This window comes from Muscardinus avellanarius, assembly GCF_963383645.1.
Source record: "Muscardinus avellanarius genome assembly, chromosome: 13".
Classification (NCBI taxonomy): domain Eukaryota; kingdom Metazoa; phylum Chordata; class Mammalia; order Rodentia; family Gliridae; genus Muscardinus; species Muscardinus avellanarius.
In genome coordinates this window covers 26,387,953-26,411,490 of record NC_137799.1, presented here as the reverse complement: position 1 = coordinate 26,411,490, position 23,538 = coordinate 26,387,953, and the positions used below count along the sequence as shown (strand labels likewise).

Sequence of the window (23,538 nt, the reverse complement as noted above, 5' to 3'; positions counted from 1 at the left end):
AATGAAGCTTAAAGGAAAGGACACAGTCAGTGTCCAGAATACTTAGGTTAGAAACTAGGATCCAGATGCTGACCAAGGAAAGAAAATAATGAAGACACAGAGGCCTGGAGGGATGCAAAGGACAGTCATGAGGTCAGAGGGCAGGTGCTGAGTGGCTCAATTTCCAGGAAGAGAACTGAATAGGAGGCAAAAAGGGAAAACCTGGGATGTACCTGCCGAGGGCTAAGTGGGCCACAGTGAGTCTCCAACTGATACAAGGAGGACAAACCAGGACCATACCGTCAAGACAGCATTAGTTGGGAGAGGCAAGGGGATCTGCTGTGGGCAGAGTCTTGCAGGTACAGAGGAAAGGGCTGGTGTCAAGGGAGCCACTTGGGAGGTTCACCCAGGAGGCATTTATATCCAGATTCTACTCTATCAACTGAGGGCCCAGCATCTTGCTGACGTTCTTTAGCAGACTCAATTACCAGGCACCAATCCTGGGCAGCTTCGTCTTCCAGCTGTCACCTGTGGTCCCCCAGGAAGTAGCTGATATGTATCCTTCAGGTCCAAAGAGGTCCAGGTCTCTAGCGTGAATTTCATCTTCCCAACGACCCTGCCTTCCAATACACTGTCTACACAGGCAGCACCCTGCCAGTCTATCCCTTCCTGTGTTTAATTGTACTTACTCTTATTACCACCTGTTATGTGACATCAGCTATGGCCAAGGTTTTATATTCAAGATGCTTAGAAAAGAGCCCAGTACAGCTGGGCGTGGTGGCGCATGCTTGTAATACCAGCATTTGGGAGGCTGAGAAAGGAGGACTGCAGTTCAAGGACAGCCTCAGCTACTTAGTGAGGCCCTTTGCAACTCAATGAGACCCTATTTCAACATAAAGAATAAAAAACAGGGCTGGGGTGTAGCTCAGAGGTAGAATGCCCCTAGGTTCCATCCCTAGTACTGCAAAAAAGAAAAGGGCCCAGTGCAAAACAGGCACTCCAAAGATATTTTTAGACTGTTGAACAAATGATCTTTGGAACACAAAGTTCTTGTTGGAAAGGGGAACTCAGGCGTCCTTCTTACATTTAAAAAGAGGGGTCCCGCTGGGCGTGGTGGCATATGCTTATAATCCCTGCGCTTGGGAGGTTGAGACAGGAGGATCGCAGAGATTCGAAGCCAGCCTCAGCTACTTAGTGAGGCTGTCAGCAACTTGGCGAGACCCTGTTTCCAAATAAAATATAAAAAAGGTCTGGGAGTATAGCCCGGAAGTAGAAAGCCTCTGGGTTCCACCCCTAGTACCACCCCCCCCCAAAAAAAAAAGAGCGGTCCTGAGCTTTGTGGAGGTCGCTCATTCTAGCATCTCCACTGTGAGCAGTTCTGCCTCTGGATCAGCAGCAGAAGTCTGTGCCTTCCTACCACTACCTCCTGAGGCCTGCAAGATGGTTCTTGTGCAGCGTGTAGGCCTGTTCCAACTGCCCCCAGCCCTGCAACCTGGCTGGGACTCAGTACATCCTCATCAACTGCTCTCCATCTCTTCAAGAAGATGCTTGGGGCAGCTTCTTCTGCTGCTTAAAAACCCAAATGGCACCCCTGGAAGAATTTCCATAATGCTATTTCTTCTTCCTACCTACCTACTTTAGAAAGTTACCCATAACGCACTCCTATGCTCAGAAAGTGTCCCTTAATGCCTCCTGAGCACACATCCTCCTGGTTGTTGGCCTCAACACTGGGGGAATCCTACAAGCACCGTGGATGTACTTCACTCGGGCACCACCACCACCTGCCAAAGCTTGTTACTGGAATAATATCACAAATTTACTCCTATTTTTCTCTACAATTTCTAGCAACCGCAGATCTGCAATTAGCTTGAAAAGCCAATCTGTCCTGAAATGAATCAAAGCAATACATACTGCGACCTGGGCAGAGTCGAGGAACTGGAGGCCAAAGTAATCTGTTTCCACAAGGTCCAAGTGGTACACGATCTGATCAAACAAATCCTGGCCTTTGGCATGTTTCTGAAAGACAAACGGGTACATGAAAATTTAGAGTGTGATTAGCTGGTTAAGGAAAAAAAAAGGATTAAAAAAACATTCCTCTCCATAAATTGTATGCATGTACGCAGGTTTTTAAATTTCTAATTATTTTATTTGAGTGTAATACAAACTCCTAATTAAAGAAATTCAAATGCCATAATAGCATAAAGTTAAAAACCCAAGGGGAAGGAAACAGACCAAATTATGTTATGTGCCTATATGAATGTGACACCCTCAATCCCTCTATTGTATACAACAAGAATGCACCAAAACAAACAGCCAACAAAACAGAAAGCCACTGTTAACCCTTGCTACCCTCTCTTTACAAAAACAATGTTTTTTGAACAAATGCCCACACATGATGATGAGCTTAGCCAAAAAAATCAGGCACATCTGAAGAGAAGAATGGTGGAGCTCTACCCGAGTACAGCAAAACCTGGGCCATGTCTCAGTCCAGGCACCCTTAGCCACTCGATTCTAAAGCACAAGTACCCAAGGCCCAGAAAAAAACAAAAGACCCACCACCCCCAGGCCATAGTGCAAGGACAGAACCCCAATCTCAAGTCCGTCTCAGGGGGTTAACTGTGTGGTACACAGATGGAGCATAGCACAGGAAAAGAATCAGAATCAAGGGCTTGAGTCCTGTTCTCCCTGGTAAGTGCGACCGAGGGCAAGTCGTTTCTCCTATGCCTCTCTTCCTGCCCTGTAAAACAGGCCTAGTGACAGCTGCACTCCTCACCTCCTCCCCTTGGGAGGCCCAAGGAGACCCCGAATGGAAAACCAAGGCGAGAGGTTTCAAGCCTTTGACAAAGGAAAAGTCTTACTGCTCAGTCAGAACACAAATGTAAGTCTTGGTAAAAACTACCCCACTGCAAATAGGTCTAAATCCAAGTATCACCGAAGACAAACAAGTAACAACTTCATAATACAAGAGAAGCCATTCTTTATTACAAAAACTGGTAAATTAAACAAATCCAGTGTCATTAACTGTAGCCATAATAACAAAGAGTACAGTCCGCGGCAGCACAAGTAGATATTAACTCAAAGTGGACCAGAGATGAAAATGAGTTAAAACTATAAAGCTCTCAGAACAATGCTTCATGGCCTTTATTGAATGGTTTGTGAGATACGACACAAAAGTCTAAGCAGTAAGAAAAAATCGAATTGGATGTAAAATTGTAAGTCATTTGCACATTGAAGGACACCAAGATATCATGAAAGTACAAAGGCAACCCAAAATCGAATCATACATGTGTCAGCCCTTGGTATCTGAGGGGAACTGGTTCTAAGTCTCTCTGAGAATACCAAGGTCCACAGATGCTCAAACCTCAATATATATATATATATATATGTATAAAGTAGCTAGTATTTGCATGTAACTTATGTACATCCTCTCCTACACTTTTAAATCATCTCTAGATTACTTATAATACTTAATAAATTGTATGTGCTATGTAAATCATTGATGTACTGTATTGTTCAGGGAACGATGGCAAGAAAAACAATCGGTACATGCTCAGCCAGATGTAATTTTTCTTTAATAGTTTTGATCCAGTGTTTGAATGCATGAACGTAGGGGTGGATTGTATTTGACAGAAACTACAAGACTAGTAATAAAAAACTAATAAAAACTAATAATAAAAAACTAATAATAAAAAGACAAATGCCTAACTTACAGCCAAGGATATGTATCGATCATTCTCCAAAGACATACAAATGTCCAATAAGTGCATGAAAAGATGTTCAACATCATTCGTCATTAGAGAAATAATGCAAATCAAGGCCACAGGAGATGTCACTTCATATCCACTAAGATGGCCAGAATAAAAAGACGTAATAGCTGGGCTTGGTGGTGCATGTCCATAATCCTAGTACTTGGGAGGCTGAGTCAGGAGGATCACAGGTTCCAGGCCAGCCTCAGGACCTTAGTGGGACCCTGTCCCTGTTTCAAAATAATAGTTAAAAAAAGCTGGGGGTGTAGCTTGTAGGTAGAATGCCCTTTGGGTTCAATCCCCAGTTCCCCCATCCCTCTTCCCGCACACACAAGATATAGTATTGTTAGAGATATTGGAATCCTTATACACTGCTGATAGAAATAAAAAATTATCAACCATATTGGAAAACAGCTTAGCAGTTCCTCAAATGGTTAAACAAAGAGTTACCATATGTCCCAGCAATCCCATTCCGAGGTATATATCCAAGAGAAATAAAAACATATGTTCATGAAAAAAACTTGCACATGAATGTTCATAGCCGCATTATTCATCACATCCAAAAGGTAGAAAACACCAAAATATCCATCAACTAATGAATTAAAATGCAGAATATCTATTCAATGGAATATTGGACCCTAAGAAGGAACATATGTAACAAGGCCATAAAAAGGACTGAAGTACCCTACCATCTGGATGGACCAGAGGACAGTATGCTTAAGTGAGAAAAGCCAGTCACAAAGCCCCACACATCATAAGATCCTGTTATAAGACATAACAGGATCCAGAGTAGGCAAATCTATAGAGAAATAACTTAGGTTAGTGGTTGCTTAGGGCTGGAGAGTTTGTGGGGTGATAGCTAAAGGGAGAGGGGCTTTGCCAATGAAATATTCTAGGATTGACTGTGATGACAGATGTAGAGCTCTGTAAATATGCTTAACAGGCACTGAATTGCACACTTCAGAACATGTAGTCATGTAGAAGCTTTTAAAAAAAGTAAATGGATGGTGATTTCCTTTATCCAAGTGTCCCAACAAATGCATGAAGAACCAACACGAAAACTGCAGTCCCAACACCGTGCAGCCCCCAATGAAAGGTAGGCTCTGAGCGCTGGCACCAGGGTGACTCATTTCACAACAGGAGACAACCAGCTACTGAGTATGTCCTGACACAGAACGCCCACCACCTAACATACCACTCGCTCCATACTCCTCTCCATCAGATCTAGCCTGGGAAAAACCCCAGAAACTCCTTGGGGCAAGCGATGAGTTTCTCAACAAACAGAAGGCAGGGAAGAGGAGAAATGGAGAAGACACCTACAGGTTAAGAGATCTGAAGGATTTTTTTTGTTTAAAAAGGCAAAATCAAAGCTGGGTATGGTGGCGCACACTTGTAATCCCAGCATTCAGGGAGGCTGAGACCGGAGGATCGCGTTACGTGGACAGCCTTTGCAACTCAGTAAGACCCAGTTCCAAAATAAAGAATAAAAAATAGGGCAGGGGTTGTAGCTCGGAGGTTGATAGCCCCTGGGTCCTATCCCCAGACCTGCAAAAAAATATAAGTAAATAAATAAATAAGGCAAAATCAAACTGGAATGTCTAGGATGCATTCTTGAATGACAAAATTTGAAACCAGTAATGAAGCAGTTACAAGAGACAGGGAAGTTGCAGGGCACACGACAGGCTCTGGCCAGGGCAGGAAGCTCCTGAGCTGAGCAAAGACACAAGGCTGTCTGCTTTCTAGAAATTCATTAAAGGACATCTCAGTTTTATTTGTACATCTGCACCTGTGTGATAAATAAAAAGTAAAAAACACAGGGCTGAGGGTGTAGCTCACTGATAGTGTAAGAGCTCAGGATGCTCAAGGCCCTGGCAGCACCAAAACTAACAAACTAAAAAGTACAAACAAAAATCAAAACTGTAGGTATCAGCTGGGGTGGGTGGAAGGCTAAGACAGGAGGATCGCAGGTTCAAGGACAGCCTCAGCAAGTAGTGAGATTCTCATCAACCCAGTGAGACCCTGTTTCCAAATAGGAAATAAAATTGGGCTGGGGGTGTAGCTTGAAGGTAGAATGCCTCTGGGTTCGATCTCCAGTACAAACAACAACAAGCTGTCGGTATCACTGCATTACAAACTTCCAAGTCTCCTTCCTTCCTGCAACTATTCCTCTGTAGGCAACAATTCAACAGAAGCAGAAGGCTGAGTGTGTGACTAAGTTGCTACAGCAGAGTCTAAAGAACAGGATGAGAGGAACCAGCTTGTCTCCCACCACAGGATGCAGAACAGTGGCCATCCACCCTCAGGGCACTGCTCGGCCACCACCTAAGATAACTGCAGAGATGAAAGAGAAATAAGGGAAGTTTCATGATGTCATAACTGCAAAGGAATACATCAGCCGTGATTCCGACGACATAAAAACACTTGTGTCTTATGCAGTGTGGACTATGTGAAAAAACAGAAATTCAGTCAAACCAAAATCGCTGCGCGAGTATGAAGAAACCGTGGATGGTTTTCTTCTCCAGTTTTCAGTACGCCGATCTCCTGGCAGTTGTCAAACAACAAATTTTGTTTAATCCACCTATCTGGCACTCCTCCTTCTTGTCCCTAACCAGCGATCCTCTGGATAGTTTTTCCATCACTCTCCAGCGCTGCCGGCCCCACGCCACACCTATTATCGCAAGCCCAATGCTTCATTAGTGGGTCTCCTAGTGGGACAGAACTAGTTAAGTGAGGCTTTAGCAGCAGGACATGCCAAGAAGAATCGGGCTGAGAAGAAGCAAGAACCCTGTGCTCTGCTCCCAAGTGGACCACCCACTGTGACCTTAGGCAATTCATAATTTCCCCAAATCCTTATCACCAGCCCAGACATGTCCTGCCGCTGCTGACATGGCATCCTGAATGCAAACCCAGCTCACCACCTGGGCCTCTCTATTTGGTTCAGGACTTACCATCAGGGTAGGTGATTACTCTACTCACAGGATACTAATTGAAAAACCACAGTTCTACTTGTGTGCAATGATAGCGGTCAGCGTGAGCTTCCTTGGTTATCCTACATCCCACTTTCCTAATGTCTTTCTAACGTGCTTTGTCGTGTCAGAGGAGCTCAGGGTGGAGGTGGGGAAAGGAGCAACAGGGGTAGCGGGTCCCTCTGCCATGCCAGTGCCTCACTGGGCTGAAGCTGGGGTGGCAGGGGCTAGGTGCAGGAAACAGCATCTTTACTCAACGCTGGTGCTTTTCTGTGACCTGTGAACACTCCCTATTCCATCCCCCCCCCCCAAGTATGCTCCTTGTTTGGTATTTTCTTCTGGAAAAAAGAATTCTCAAGGGCTCTTTCCAGCTCCGAAAAGAACCTGATATGATGATGAGAGTTGAAATGGAGGGCTTCTCAAAGCAGAGGCCCCCCGTGGGCTACTGGGATGAAGGAGGGAGAAGGGCCTGCGCTCGAACCCTTCCCAGTCCACAGAGTCCGTGCTCAGACCTGAAAAGGCTCCAGATAACAGTTCTGCAGCACCAACACACCACCACCCAGAGCAATGCTCAGAAATCCACAGTGTTGCCTCAGACTCAGCTCAAACACTCCCTCTTTCAGGAGAGAAGTGCTCCCTCCCTGTGCTCTGCAGGAAGGCACATGTTTGTGTTTTACCAGAACCGCCTTGTACTGCAATCTCTGCCCTGCTGTCTTACCAGCTATGTTCACCAAGTACCCATCTCCCTCTCCCTTCATCCCCAACGCTCAGTGCTTGGCTGGCACATAGCAGGCACTCCAAAAGTGACTGCTGACTACATGAATGGGTGTGCAGATGACTAGCAGAAGATGGGTGGAGGGGTCTGGGCCAAGGAAGGGCTGTTCGGAATGGGCAGGCTCTGCTAAAGCACCAACTGATGATACTTCATAAGCAGCAGGCCTAAAATTGTGAATACGTTCATTAAAATATCTTCAAATTAAGCATTCCAGGAACAGGCGCCTAGGGAACCATCCTGCACTTCAAGGCCGTTTACCTAAACACAATTTTGTTGCTGTTAATGTGAAGTGCTGTCTAGTGGTTACAACAGGAGATAAGTTAACGTGACGAGGCTGGCAGGTCTCCCCCTCTGTGACTCCTTCCTTCTTTCCTTTGTCCGTCCTGTAACGACTATTTGTCAATTGCTTATCAAATGCCAATCACTGCTGCAAGTGCTAGGGGTAGAGCAGAGGCTCCAAGGTCTGGCAGTAGAGTAGCTACTCTCCCCTCAATGAAGTCCTCAATGAACAATACCTTCTTGGGGAGCCATGCTGTCCAACCCGAAGCCCAAAGCCTTAGGTAGCAACACTGCATACCTCCTAGCCTTCTGAATGCCTTACATTCAGTCCGTGCTGAAATCCAATGACGCTGCCTCTATTCCCAGACTCACACAGCAATCCGTCTCCCAACATAGCAGCCTCAAGCAAGTTCTACTCTTGCATTATTGAGTTCTTCCCCCCTGCACCCCGTAGTACTGTGGATTGAACCCAGGGGCATTCTACCTCCGAGCTATACCCCCACCCTATTTTTTTATTCTTTATTATGAAACAGGGTCTCACTAAGTTGCGGAGGGCCTCACCAAGTAGCTGAGGCCGACTGCGAACCTGTGATCCCCCGGTCTCAGTCTCCCAAATGCTGGGATTATAAGCGCGCGCCACCACGCTCGCTAACCCTTGAGTTCTTACGTGAATGTTTCCTGGGTTTTCTCCCTCCCCTCTTGGCACCTCACTTTCACAAGCACCAGCAACCAGTGGTTTGGAGCGGCTGTATCTCTCTATAGCAGCTCCTTCTAATCTGACACAAGCTGAAAATAATCCAGCTCATTCAAAGCAAGTGAAAAATAGGAGTACACAGTTGCCAAAGGAAGTTGGGGCAGGTGGGCAGCCAGCCAGTAGGGAAAGGCATGGACACGGTGCTGGCTTTGCTGGCCAGTCAGAGGTTCCAATTTTGCTAACTCACTGGTTCCCAGCCACATTCCTGATAAGGCAGATTGCTGGACAGCCGATGCCTTACTGCCCCCAAATCCTCGATCCTGACTTTAGGTAAGATGCTGCTGGCAATCCCTTCCTGCAACCTGACACAAGTACAACATTAACAGGTCAAATCTGGTCTTGGAAGAAAAAAAAGATACCGACAGACAGAAGCCAACCTGTCCCAATCTCACTTAGTCTCAGCAACATTCGATGTTAGGCATCCCAGAAACATTCGAAAAGAAGAACTACACTGTGTGTGCTCCAGGAGGAGATCCAGCCTAGTTCTGAATTAACGTGGAAGTCCATGGCATCTGAGAGGTGCAAATGATTTCAGGAACCCTCTCCCTGCAGGTGCACAGGGCTCTTCTCAACCACGTGCTCCACAGTCTTGTGTGCCGGTCTCCTCCCTTCATCTGCAACAGCCCCAAGGGGTCCTGCTATCTCTAGTGTCTTCTCCCCAACACCCGTCTTCCCTGTGTTTCCAAGCATGGTCTTTACACAATGCAGCCCTCTTCTCAGTCATTACTCCAGTACTCTGATTAAAGCATTCAGCAGGGAATGTACAGGCACATCTGCCACATGCAGGGACTTTGCACAATCAACATTGCCCAACCTAAAACAACTCTCCTCTCTCTCCAGAGCCCTACACATACTCTGGGCTCCAGTGAAACTATGACGCATCTTCTACAGCCCCATTCCTTTCCCCTCCTGTAGCAAGCAAATCTCCAGGGTTGTTTTGTTTTGTTATTGTTGGTAGTAGTAGGGATTAAACCCAGGGGCATTGTGTGTGTGTGTGTGTGTGTGTGTGTGTGTGTGTGTGTGTGTACACGCACGCATGTGTGTGACTGGGAGTTGAAACCAGGGGCATTCTACCTCCAAGCTATACCGTCACCCCTATTTTATATTTATTTGGAAACAGGGCTTCACTAGGTTGATAAGAGTCTTACTACTTGCTGAGACTGTCCTCGGACCTTGATCCTCTTGTTTCAAACTCTCAAGTACCAGGATTGGAGGCATGTGTCACCACACCTGGCTCTGAACCCAGGAGCATTCTACCTCTGAGCTAGACCCTCAGCCCTCTTCATTTTCTGTTTTGAAACAGGGTCTCACTCAGTTGCTGAGGCCCTCACTACGTTACTGAGACCGGACTTGAAGCTGTGATCCTCCTGTTTTACCCTCCTAAGTACTGGGATTACATGCATGAGCCACCACACCCAGCTTCCTGGATCAATTTCAAGTAACAAACTTCTTTATTTAACTTCTTGTTGGTGGAACCCTGCCCTATTTATATTTGCTCCTCTGCCACCTGACATTTGATGTCACATAAACCCAAGACAGACTAAGAAGCACCCTTACCACAACAGTCTTCAAACAAGCCCTGGTTGGGAAGTCTGGTCTCCCTCCTGGAATTCTCTGTAGCTGGAAGAAATCTGAGTGCAGATTCCTGGTACTGCCATCATTTCTTCGAGACCCCGTGTTTGCTTCAATGGACACCACTGACGCTGGCATTTTGGAAGCCTCACTCTAACTGTGGCTCATCCTTACGGCTAATGCAACTGCTGTGCCTCTTAGGCGCCCTCCATCCCGTTAGGAACACTGAGTCTGCTCTTCTGTCAGTTATGGATCCCAGTTTCACAAGGCATGGACCACGTCAGAGGCAGACCTGGGTGGGAAGTGTGGCCTGGTGGTGGCTCTCTTGACTTCCATAGGAACTCACTAAGGGCACCTGTGTGAGAGTGGCTTCCAGCCCAGTTTGACTGCACACAGTCATTCTGCACATGGATGTGCCCTGGGGATCTGAGGGGCAGAAGTACTAGATTGGAAACCCCGTTTCTTAGCAACATGACCATGACCTCATGCATCCCGCATCTCCGCTTCTTCGTCTGAAAAGCGGGAACACTCATCTGCTCTAATATCTTGCTAAAATTCCTATCACTAAAAAAGTAGGAAAGCAAGTGTGCATGCACTGTTAAAGGGTGGTGCACTGCACCAATAGAGGAATTATCACGACTACGTTCCCCCAAACTTTCCACCTCCCACTTGTCCACAGGAGTAACATCACGTGCTTCTTGTCAAATGCTTAATAATAATCAAGGTACAAGAGGCCCAATAATCCCATTTAAGGAGGAACTGAGCTTGGTCTGGTTTGGGGAATTCTGTAAACCCACTCTGATCCCTAAAGATCAATTCCTTCCTTTCCAAGTCCTTAATACCCCTAGTTTAAGTGTGTCTCAGAACTCCACCTGGGATCACAGTTGGCTTCCCAGACAGCAGTTCCCAGAAGGCACCTAGCTCAAGCCTTGTTTTGGCTGTTTCTAGGAAGAGCTAATTTCATGGTTAGTTACCAGCTCTGCCCCCACCCCTGCTAGATAACATGCCGGATTTCTATGAGCCTTGGTAGGAAACTGGGCACACACACACCCTGAGTGGCCAGTCCCTGCTCTGTTTTTTTCTCTGTCCCTGTTGTGGTTTGGCTAAAGGTTCCCCAAAGGTCCAAGTGTATTAAAGGTTTGGTCCCCAGGGTTGTGCTATTAGGAAGTGCTGTGGACCTTCAGGTGATGAAGCCTAATGGAAGGTACTTAAGTCACCGGGAGTGTGCCGTTGGAGGGAATTATGAGACCCCAGCCCCACTTGTCTCTCTTACTTACTGACGTATGATGTAGGTGGACATGCTCCTAGCACGATGTGAAACCTCTGCCACAGACCCAAAGCAATGAGGCTACTTGATCTTGCACTGAAACCTTTGAAACTGTGAACCAGTATAAACCTTTTCTTTTTATAAATTAGTTGCCTTGGCCGGGCATGGTGGTGCACGCTTGTAATCCCCACGCTTGGGAGGAGGAGACAGGAGGATCGCGCAGGTTCGAAGCCAGCCGCCGGCTTAAGAGACCCTGTTTCCAAATAAAAACATAAAATAGGTCTGGGAGTGTAGCCCGGAAGTAGACGGGTTTCCAGGAACCCCAGTACCACCAAAAATAAATAAATAAATAAAATTAGTTGCCTCGGTTGCCTTGTTATAGTAAGACGAAAATAACTAATTTAGTCCTTATTGCAAATATGGCTAAGACATCATCAACAAATACAAACTATTTACTCCAGAATATCATGAACACAAATATCAGAAATTACCAAATTTACAAATATAAAACCTTGACATCTTGTCATGAGTAAGAAATACCGTCTCAGCCATCAGCAATATTTGGTGACTCAAAACGGGAGCCTAGTGATACAAAGACTATGCAGAGGTGTCTAGTCTGCTGGATGTAAGACCAAGCTGTCCAGCTTATAAATTCCACCTGCCAACTGAAGACTGCTCCAATGTGTACAAAGGTTCTGTGACCCCCATCTTGCAGAAAAGGAGAGTGAGCCTCAGAAGTTCTGTGAACAAGTTCACAGTGTTTCTAAGTAGCACACTAGAATCGGGTCCCAGGCTGCCTGTTATTAGGGCAGAGGTCTTTCTACCTCACACCACTACTTTCTTAGCCATCTTATTCTCCTCTTTAGCTCTGAGCATATACAATAGGCCCTGCGGAAAAGAAGTCTTTCTTCTGCCCAATTCAACACACAGAGACCCTACTTGCAAGCATAGCTTTGACTATGGCTGGGATATAAGGCCACAGGGTCCAACACAGAAAGATCTCATGGAAGCAATTCCCACTTTGTCTGGAGGGACAGCAGTCTGGAAAGTAGATTATTTGCTTACAAGCTAATACAGAAGCCAAGATCCTATAGTGTGTGTTTTGGGGGGGCATCAATAGTCTGGGCAGTTCCTGGAAATTCAATTCTGGTAAAACAGAGCACATGTTATTAATTTCCTGACTTGCCTGGCTAATGATCACTTAGAAATTAGAGGAAACAACAAAAACAACTGCCCTTAGTTTTGATCAACAAGGAAGTAAGAGCCATCTTAAAAGAAAGCGACTTGTGTTGGTGAGTCAGTGGAAGGAGGTATCACCGGTCAGCTCTGCAGACACCCAGTGCCCTGCTTAGACTGGTGAGGGCCCCTCAGCCTGCCGTGAGGCCTGAACAGGGAGATCCCAGGAATGCTTATTCTACCACAGAGCCACAGCCACATCAGCTTCAGCCAATGGAGACATCAATTTAAAACTCTGAGGCTTTGTATTGCATTATTGATCAACTATTGATCAGCATCTGTTCCAGGCTAATAAACTGTCATTGGGCCGAGCTGTATTTAGATCTCAGCGGAAACTCAAAGCTTACATTTGTTCCATTTCAGCGGCTGTGACCCTACTAGCCATGATCCTATAGCTCTTCCCTCTTTCTTTTCACCCCCTCCCTTTTTTTTCTTTGCAGTGCTAGGGATCAAACCCAGGACTGCATACATGCTAGGCAAGTGTATACAAGGGGTAACTCTGTGCTGAGCTACCCCTCAAGTGCCCTGAACCTTCTTTCGATCTATGGGGAAGCCTTAGCATCTATTAGCAACCACAATTTCTGTCTCCCTATACCTCTGTCCAAACATGTCAAACACAATGGACTGGTTAGTTAGGGGTGGGTGTTTACATTTACTCCTCAAGATGCTGGATGACATCAAGGACCTAAAGCTATCTGATACTGGCTGCCCTAAAAACTAGTTTCACCCAACACTTCAATACTATGCTTTCTGCTCTCAATAAGAAACATTAAAACAGCACATTTGAGGACTTTCATTTTTGGTGACTGTACATTCAGTCATTGCCTAATATTCTATCCCCCACTGACAGGGACATTAACAAAATATCCAGCAACCTTCCTAAAACAAAGGTTCCTTGAGCCAGTTCCTCTTCAAGGTCTGGACTGGTGCCCCTGCTTTTTCCTCAGGTGGCTTGAGTGCCACCGCGTTCCTGTCTAAGTCTTCCCGATTCCTTAGAGAATGGGAACGGGGTACAGGAGATGCCTTGAATCAGGTGCCTCCCACTCCAGTGGCTTCTTTCTTCCATCAAAAGACAAGCAAGTTGCCAGGTGTGGTGGTGGTACATACTTGTAATTCTAGTACTTGGGAGGCTGTTTGCTTTTATTTTGTAAATGGTGCTGGGATTGAACTCAAAGAGCCCTACACAAATCAGGCAAGTTGTGTATCAGAGAGCTCCATCCCTAGCCCTAGAAACAGTTTTTGAAGCCCACTAATTCTTTAGGAGAAAGACACTATACGAGGCTGCCTTACACTACATTTGCCCACTGCACACAAAGAGCTCAGTAAACTGCACTGAGAGTAGGGGTTATACAGATTAAAGAGACACATCTAAGCCAGGTGTATTGGCACACGCTTGTAATCCCTGCGCTTGGGAGGCTGAGACGGGAGGATTGCGCAGGTTCGAAGCCAGCCTCAGCTACTTAGTGAAGCTCTCAGCAACTTAGACCCTGTTTCCAAATAAAAAATATAAAATAGGTCTGGGAATATAGCCTGGAGGTAGAAAGCCTCTGGGTTTCACCCTCAGTACCACCAAAAAAAAAAAAAAAAAAAAAAAAAGAAAGAGACACACATCTAAATGCAACGTGTAACATTACATGTTCCTGAATCAAAAAACTATAAAAAGTTTATGAGTTGAATACAGAAAAACTGAGGAAGAAGTTAATATTACATGACATTAAGGAACCTTTGCTCGCTGTTTTAAATATGATAATGACTTCTGGCTATATACAATACATACATATTTATTAGAAATTTCTATTTTTGTGTTAAATAAGTGGTCTGAGACTTATTTTAAAATACTCTAGAACCTGGGCAAGGGCTGTAGCTTAGTGCTATAGTACTTGTCTAGTATGTATGAAGCTCTGCTTTTGATCCCCAGCATCCCCCCCAAAACATACACAAAGGAATAAAAACAATACTCCAGAAAATAATAACGAATGGGTGTTATGTGCACTAGACTTTCATCATACTAGTCTACTTTGATTATTTGAAGTTTTTCATAATACAAACTTACAACATGCAACGGAGATGGGGGACTGGAGGATGTTACACTGTGACCTGAAGCTGGCCTTGGAGCTTCAGGGCCACTGGCTGGGAAGCAGAGTCCTATGCCCACAGTGATGGTAAAAGGACTCTGAAATGCAGACAAAACCACCCTGAGCCATTAACAATTTCCTTCAAGCCAGGTGTGCACGCTTGTAATCCCAGCATTTGGGAGGCTGAGACAGGAGGACCACCATTTGCGGACAGCCTCAGCTACTTACTGAGGCCCTCTGAAACTTAATGAGACCCTATTTCAAAATAAAGGAAAAAAATAGGGCTGGGGTGTAGCTCGGAGGTTGAATGCCCCCGGGTTCCATCCCCAGTAGTGCAAGAAAAAAAAATTCCTTCCATATTGTTAAAATAAAATATAGTACATGGACTCTGCTGGGCCCAAACTCAGTACATAGGTATATACCTTAAATAACACCTTATCCCCATCCCAGTCCTTGATGTAGCTTATCTATTAGGTACATTGTGCTTAATTTCACAGACACAAATAATATACTTTCACAGCAAAAAAAAAAAAAAAGTATATGCATATGCAGCAATGGAAGCTAAATATTTAGCTTTGGACTCACCAAAGCTAACTTTCCATTCAATCTAATTTCATGGAAATGATGTCTTCATCCTTAGTATGTTCTTTGACTTTGAACCAAAGCTCAATAACCAGTAACCCAGCAGAGTAAGAAGTCATGGTATGGAACAGGATGAGCCCCTCAGGGGATATCCTTGGACCGCCACAGTGAGCAGGCCTGGACATGACATCTAAGTGACCAGGTAAGAACACAAGAGTGTTCTAGAAGTCAGGACAGTCAGGTCCTTCATTTTACAGATGGGAAAAACAAGGTGAGAGGCAGATCATGTTGCCAGGCAGCCATTGCAAAGCCTGGAATAGCTTGGGAGCCTTCTGACCCCCAGACCAACACAGGTTCCTTTCTTAGGAATATCTAGAGACAACTGCATTCTGCTGCTCCCTGAATGGGAAAGAAAAAGCAAACCTTGCCTTCCTGTTCCGAAAGGTTAGGAACCAACTATGGAACACCCAACACCAGACATCTCAGGGCTAAAAACTACTCGACTATAAAAAGTGCTTGGTTTGGGGAAATATTTTTGGCTTGTTTTTTTTCCCACTTTTTTTTTTTTAAATGGTCGGCCAGGAAGAAACAACTACCACCACCTATCACCACAGGAGAAAATAAAAAGAAAATGAAACAAATTTGTGCCTGACTAAACAGTAACATGCAATTAAAATGATGGATGTTTTGGTGCCAGAGGTTGAGTATGAAACAAGCTGCTGGAAGAAGGGCAGACCTGGAAATAAATTGCCAAATTACTTTTTGCAGCCAGATTGCAGACTGCCCCCCACACCCACCCCCATGCAATTTTGAAAGCAAATAACTCTACATAAAGAAACAACAAATTCCCAGGAAACCCAGCCAAGAAACGTGAACAGAAAGAACTAAGTTTGGGTGGGTGATGCTCCTGCCCATCCTGTGATGTGGGAACGTGGACCAAATCAGAAAGTGACACACGTCAATAACGCATGTCACCTCATGCCTGAGGCTTCCCGAATGCACCAGTCCTGTAGGGATGGCTCCCTTTAATCTGTACAGCTCTGAAAGTAGAGCTTTGGATCTGACCACATACTCTGTACTGCAGAGCAAAAAAGGGACATGTCTGAGTGTCATGGGAACAGAGTTTGAGTCTGAACTCTATTACTCAGCCCAAGTGGAGTCTGATGTACAAGAATTCTTCCCTGCTGAGAATGTTCTATAGAGTATACGACTAGACGTGATGAATTAAAGAGGGCTTGGCCCAGCGTTGGCCCTGAGGACACACCTGTGGTAGAGGCAGCTTGGATCTAGGTAGCAAGCCCATGAGTAGAGCAAGATGAGGGCCGGGAGTGGTGGCACACCCTTGTAATCCCAGTGCTTGGGAGGGGGAAGACAGGAGGATCACACAGGTTCAAAGCCAGCCTCAGCTACTTAGTGAGGCTCTCAGCAATTTGTGAGACCCTGTTTCCAAATAAAATATAAAATAGGTCTGGGAGTAGATTCCAGAGGTAGAAAGCTCCTGGGTTCTACTCTCAGTACCACAAACACAAAAAAAAGAAGAAGGAAGGAAGGAAGGAAGGAAGGAAGGAAGGAAGGAAGGAAGGAAGGAAGGAAGGAAGGAGAAAGAAAAGAAAGAAAGGAAGGGAGGGGAACTTCATGGAGGTTAAAAAATAGTGCAGTGTCAGAGACCAAACAGCGCACTGTGTCTGCTCCCCTCAAAGTCCTGTGACCTTCATCCCTGAACCTCCACTACCTTAGAATGAGATTGAATTTGGAGACAGGACTTTAATTTGTCCCAAAATATTTTATTTAAAAAGTTTTATATGAGCCGGGTGTGGTGGCGCACACTTGAAATCCCCACGCTTGGGAGGCTGAGACAGGAAGATTGCTCAGGTTTGAAGCCAGCCTCATCTGCTTAAGAAACCCTGTTTCCAAATAAAATATAAAATAGGTCTGGGAGGGTAGCCTGGAGGTAGAAGGTCCCTGGGCTCCATCCTCAGTACCACCAAAAACAAAACAAAAAAAGTTTTATATGGATAAGAAAATATAAGAAAGTGTCACACCGAATAACATGTTGAAAGCACATGTATGAGTCACAGCTTCTCATTTTCCTACAAAACTAATCTGCCATGATGGAATAAGCAGAATTAGAATAAGTAAAATATACTCATATTTTTTGAAAGATTTCAAAGTAAAAAAAAAAGCATTGTAACAATTTTTGAGGCCAAGAAAGTTCAAATAAAGAAAGAAAATAGATTTTAAAAATTACAAATAAAATCTGTACGTCAAGGATATTTTAAAATCTGTACATCAAGGATATTTTAAGGCCTTCTCATGTGCATAGCACTTTGCAAAAAAGAGTCACATCTGATTAAGAAACATCACATCAGGTGTCACAGAGGAGACAGAGCTTTAAAAGATGTTAACTAGATTAAGATAAAGCTATTAAATCCAACTGGTACCTTTATAAAAAAGAGGGGAGAGGCCGAACATGGTGGCACACCTTATAATCCCAGTATTCGGGAAGCAGAGATGGGAGGATCCTGGTTCTCAGCCAGCCTCAGCTACTTAGTGAGGCCCTCTGCAAGTTAGTAAGACCCTGTTTCAAAATAAAGAATAAAGCCGGGCGTGGTGGAGCATGCTTGTAATTCCAGCATTTGGGAGGCTGAGACCGGAGGATCAGAGGATCGCAGTTCGCGGATAGCCTCAGCTACTTAGTGAGGCCCTCTGCAACTCAGTGAGACCCAGTTTCAAAATAAAGAATAAAAAAATAAGGCAGGGGCTGTAGCTCAGAGGTCGAATGCCCCTGGGTTCCAATCCCAGACCCAAAGGAAGGAAGGAAGGAAGGAAGGAAGGAAGGAAGGAAGGAAGGGGGCTGGGAGCCGGGCATGTGGCGCACACTTGTAATCCCCGCGCTTGGGAGGCTGAGAAAGGAGGATCGCACAGGTTCAAAGCCAGCCTCAGCTACTTAGTGAGACCCTGTTTCCAAATAAAATATAAAATAAGTCTGTGAGTAGATTCCAGAAGTAGGAAAACCCCTGGGTTACACCTCCAGTACCACCAAAAAGGTGCTGGAGTGTAGCATGGAGTAGAATGCCCCGGGTTCAATCCCCAGGACAGAGAGAGAGAGAGAGAGAGAGAGAGAAAACGAGAACACAGATACCAGGGATGCACAGCCTATGGGGAAAGACGTGAAGACAAAGGAAAGAGGGTGGCTACTATGCATGCCAAGGAGGAGGTCTCCTAGGAAATGGGGGCACCTTGCTCTTAGATCTCCAGCCTCCAGAATTATAAGAAAAGAGATTTCTGTCATTTAAAGCCCCCAGTCCATACTACTTTATTATGGCAACCCCAACCAAGGACCAGAGGGAAGAACAGGAACTTCACGAGGTACCAGGTTCAAACCTGGGCTCCAGTGCCTACAGCCTGCATGGCTCTAGGACACCTGGCCCCCTCCCCCTTTTCTGAGGTCATTTCCGTTCCATAAAGTGGAGGTGAAACAGCTCCCAGCCCACCAGAGACGTAAGGGCAGAATGAGAGCACAGGCAGAGGGCTCCATCCAGCATGGTCACTGCCAGTCACCTGTGTCCAGGACGACCCCACCAGCCCAGTAGCTTCCTGGACCACAGCACAGTCTCGGACCCCAGCTCCCTGGGTCCCCGTGGCTGGCATTCTATAAATGTGAACAATGAATCCAGACAACAACTAAGCTTAGCTTTTAGTGCTTTCATTGCTCACATCCACTGCCAGGGCACAGAATTTCAGTGTGATTTACTTGGCTGTGTGTGTGTGTGTGCGCGCGCGCGCGTATGTATGTTTGTGTGTGTGTGTGTGTGTGTGTGTGTGTGTGTGTGTTGATTTTCAAAAAGGCTAATGAATGGAAAAGCCCATAAACTGTCTTTCCTTTAACCCTGTCTATGGAAAATCTGGCTATTAGGGTCATAAAATTGTAATTGAGGCACCACTATCCATTCATCTGATGGAGGTGTGTACAAATAAAGTTGTCTTTGTGTAGGGAGGCTTTGATTTTTCTTGCTTTCTTTCCTCCCACCCCACCCCCATTTTAGGGTGGTGGTGAGGGGTATGAGTCAGTAGTCTTACAGAAAACAACAACAAAAAAAAAGTCACTGCCTCCCTGCAGGAAAGCAAATAGGAGCTGAGGATATAACTGGGCAGAAGAGGGGGAAAAGGCCCTGGGAAAAAAGAAGGAAAAGTGGTAAAGGGGTGGGAGAAAGAGAAGGACACATATTCAGAGAAAAGGTAGGTGCAACACTCCCAGCCCCCCCCCACCCTTGGTCTGAATTTGTAAGGATGATCTGATCAAGATGGTTTGCAGTTAGTGTGAGCTTCTGTGAGTTGGTCTGGCCTGTAAGTTGACCACTAAGTTAGCCTTTCCTTACAAAGTAAGGAAAACACCTCCCAATCATAAATGCTTTTTTTTTTTTTTTTTTTTTTGGTGATACTGGTGATTGAACTCAGGGGCATTCTACCTCCGGACTATAACCCCAGCCCTATTTTTTATTCTTTATCTTGAAACAGGGTCTTGCTGGTTTGCAAATGGTCTCACTATGTAGCTGAGGCTGTCCGTGAACCATGACCCTCCTGTCTCAGCCTCCCAAATGCTGGGATTACAAGCGTGCGCCAATATGCTCGACTTCATAAATTCATATTAAGGCACCAATGAATGACAAGTAAGGTACAAGGATTATCTAGGACTGCTATGAAATGTCACTTTAGAGAACAAAATGCACAATAGGAAATTATTTACAGAACTAAACACCTAAGAACAAATATAGTAACTGCTATGGGTTGGTCACAACCGTAATTTCCCACAATTCAGGCAGAGGCAGCACACCTGGAATGGCTTAGTACACAGCGGCCCAGGACTTCCAAATCCATGTCCAAAGTATTCCTATAGGACTGCCACCAAACCAGGCATAAACCTTCAAACCCTGAGAATGTCTGTAGCAGCGTTACACGGGTACCACCCACATGCTGGACACTCTAAGGAACTCCTACTGGACAATGCAGAGCCGTGAAGTGGGCCTGAGGTAGGAGGTGCGGTGAGGAATTGGGCTGGGGGTGGACAGTCATCACACATACATAGCCAACTACCACTCTAGGGGAATTTAGACTGTGTTATCCCAAAAACCTGGTGTAGACTTCTAGTTTTGTTTTTTTTTTTTTAATCGCAATGTGACATACATAGATGAGACTGGACAGGTCAAATGCACACAACTCAAGGAGTTACCAAAAGTCAACACCCCTGGCCATCCCTGCCTCTGTGCATGGTACTTTCCTGCTCTGAGTATGAGGGGCCCTGTCCCCAATAGCCTGGTAGTTTGGGTGGCAACCACCACCCAAGTCAAAACCTAGAAGCTTCCCATCTCTACCGCAACCCACCCACCGAAGCCCCTGCGTGCCTCTCCCCAACTCCCATGCCCTCCTTCCTTCCCACAGAACTGGAGAGAGATTCGGCCTGCCTGTTCTCAAGTCTGCATCAATGGACTCAGCACGTCTCTCTCACAGGTGCATGGGGATCGTGCCCTGATTCCTAGCAGAGCCTGTATCCATGAACAAAGAAAGGCACACAGGTGGCACTTTACAATTCTAAGAGGAAGGGAAATGAGATCCAGTGCATTCACATTTTGTGGGCTCACTCACAGTAGAGAAAGACTTGAACCACAGATGGAGGAAGGAGGAGCCAGAGATAAGAGACTAGGTGGTGGGTGGAACTGGAGGTCAAAGTCAACGGAAGGGGAGGGTCTGTTCCCAGATCAAAGGAATGGCAGGGGTGGTGGCTGGTGCCAGTAGGAGGAAACAAAGTTCAGGGTCATCAACAAAGCAGACTGCAAGCAAAACCAGAGAGACTTTAGCTGGGGAGGCTGGCATCGGCCCCCTTGCCCTGCATCCAGCTCTTCCCCAAAAACAGGTGGAGAAGCGGGCAGCAGGCAGGCTTCAGGAGGGCGCAATCAACAAAGATGACCTCAGGTGCTATTTAGTTCTCAAAAAACAAAACCAACTTTTCCATTCTTGACAATTTCAGGTAAAGGCAAAGTAAACAGAAGAGTAAATACCTGTCACTGAGCTTCAGCAAAGATCAGTGTTGTGTATCAATTTTCTTCTACTCCTTCCTCCTTGGCCCTCCATTAATATTTTTACACTTTTTTCCCAGAGGGTGGCAAGTTATATTTATATTGAAATGCATAAATCCGAGCTGTTCTGGTTTGACAAATGGAAACATCTGTGTAACCCACACCCCCCACTCCGACCCAGAGGCAACAGCTATGCTGATTTGTTTCTGCACAAATTAGTTCTGCCAGTTTTAGAACTGCATATAAATGGGAAGGCTACTCTTTCATGTAAGGTTAATTTCATTCAGCAGAATGCATGTGAATACAAAAATGAGCCCTCAAAATTCAGTCTGAGCCAGGCGCAATGGTGCACAGCTGTAATCCCAGCTACTGGGAGAACCCCTCAAGCCTAAGAGTTCAGGCCAACCTGGGCAACACAGAAAGACCTCATCTCTAAAAAACAATCAGTTTGAGCCACTCTGATTATAATCGCATCCCAAGTCATCTGATGTGGATAATCTATGAGGCTTTGAGATAAACATATCAGATAAAAGTAACTCCAACTGGGATTCAGAGCCATATTCAATAACTGTTCAAGTCTTTCTTGGTTCCATATTACAGACCCATGCCTGCACCTAAAATGTGAAGCAACAGCTCTCCAGAGCTCTTGTAAGAACTGACTTTCAGTGTCCTCAAAGAAGCAAGATGGACCACTATTTTTTCTCCCTGTCTCCTGCCCTGGGTCTTCCCCCTAGAGCCAGAAAGCTGGCAGAAGCATGTAAAAATCATAGCATTCTCTGCAAATGCAAAAGACATATCTTCTCACCAAACTGGCAGTGGCTTGCAGAAAGCCAAGATGCACCCATGGCTTAGTCTTCTATCTACCTGGTACCTGGCTTGCTTCTGTGTACACAGCAGAGTCTCAATAAGGGCCTGTCTCGGTTATTTCCTCTCTCTTGAAAACATCAACTCTTCCAAGGTTGGTGGCAACAGATCAGAGTAGGAGCTGCCTCCTCTTTCCCACTTGTATTACCTGGTGACAGTAATGCCACACCTATGCTCAGAGGGTCTGTGAACGCCTACTGTCTTGTTTCCTACACTGGCCCTGTAGGGCAAGAAATCCATCTAACCTCTTACCAAATTTCTTTCCAGGTGCCTGACTTGCTGGGCCCTCAAGCTGGCTTCATCTAAAACCACCAGAAAGATATCTGGGTCTTATGACCCCTTAAAGTATATATGATTAGGAAATTCTCTTAAAGAAAGAGAATACAAAAAAAAATCTTACAGCGGCAAACCTTACAAAAACCCCATACTAGTGACCCTTCTTAGCACCCTCTGGGTTCTCAATCTCACCAACCTCCTACTCATGAAACATGGGGCCACACGTCCACTCACCATCAATCCCACCTCTAAATCCAAACATGAAAACCACTGGATTCCAAGGCTTCAAATTCTACCGTATCTGTCCTTCCTGTCCAAATCCATCACCTGAGACGTGTGATACAGCTAACCACCCGTTGGTGTGACTACCGGCCTTCCAGAACTCTGCAGCCAGAACTCCACTGCTCAGGATGGTTCAACGCTCCTAGCCTCCCTTCCCTCTCTGCTGCTTCAGCATCCCCAGAGCTGCATTCTGCTCTTTAGACGTGTCCCCTGTGCACCCTCCTCAGAGGCTGTTTACCCAGCTCTTCCACCTGGCTGGCCAGTCCTCCACTGCTCACAGTCCAAATCAGCCCAACATCACCTGCCCTGAAGCTGTCCCCAACCAAAATCCACCTCTGCTTATCAAGAACCCAAACAGCTTCTCATGCCCAGCCAGAGCGATGCCTGGATCACTCTGCCGTGTACTAAGGCTATCCAGGAAGCATAACAAAGTAATAATGAGCTCAAAAGAGTCAGAAGAACAAGTAGAATTTTCTGAGTCTTAGCTGTGCATTTGTTTGCTAGGGTACTGTAATGAAGCACCAGATTTGATAACTTCAAATACAGAATTTTATTTCCTCTTATTTCTGGAGGATGAAAAGTATGAGCTCAAGGTATGGCCAGGCAGGGCTGGTTTCTTCTGGGGCTTCTCTCCTTAGGCTGGTTGACCGCCACCTTCTCTCTGTGTGCTCACATGGCTGTCCCTGTGTCTGTGTCTGTGTCCTAATCTCCTCTGCTTATGAAGATACCAGTAGTCATATTAGATTAAGGACCATCCCTATGACTTTGAATGACAGTAGTTATTTTGCTGACCAAAGAAGATTATCAGGAG

At 45.6% G+C, this 23,538-nt stretch overlaps 1 protein-coding gene across 6 annotated transcripts in view; it reads right to left on the bottom strand.

Moving 5' to 3' along the window:
- The window catches only part of EPB41L4B (erythrocyte membrane protein band 4.1 like 4B), a gene marked incomplete at both ends in the record, with an annotated part of 147,535 nt that overhangs the window by 106,137 nt on the left and 17,860 nt on the right, over positions 1 to 23,538 (bottom strand). For all 6 annotated transcript variants that reach the window (XM_080709161.1, XM_080709160.1, XM_080709162.1 and 3 more), the window contains one exon: positions 1,891 to 1,995. In XM_080709161.1, coding sequence (XP_080565287.1) covers positions 1,891 to 1,995 — 105 coding nt within the window. The remainder of the gene's footprint in view (positions 1 to 1,890; positions 1,996 to 23,538) is intronic.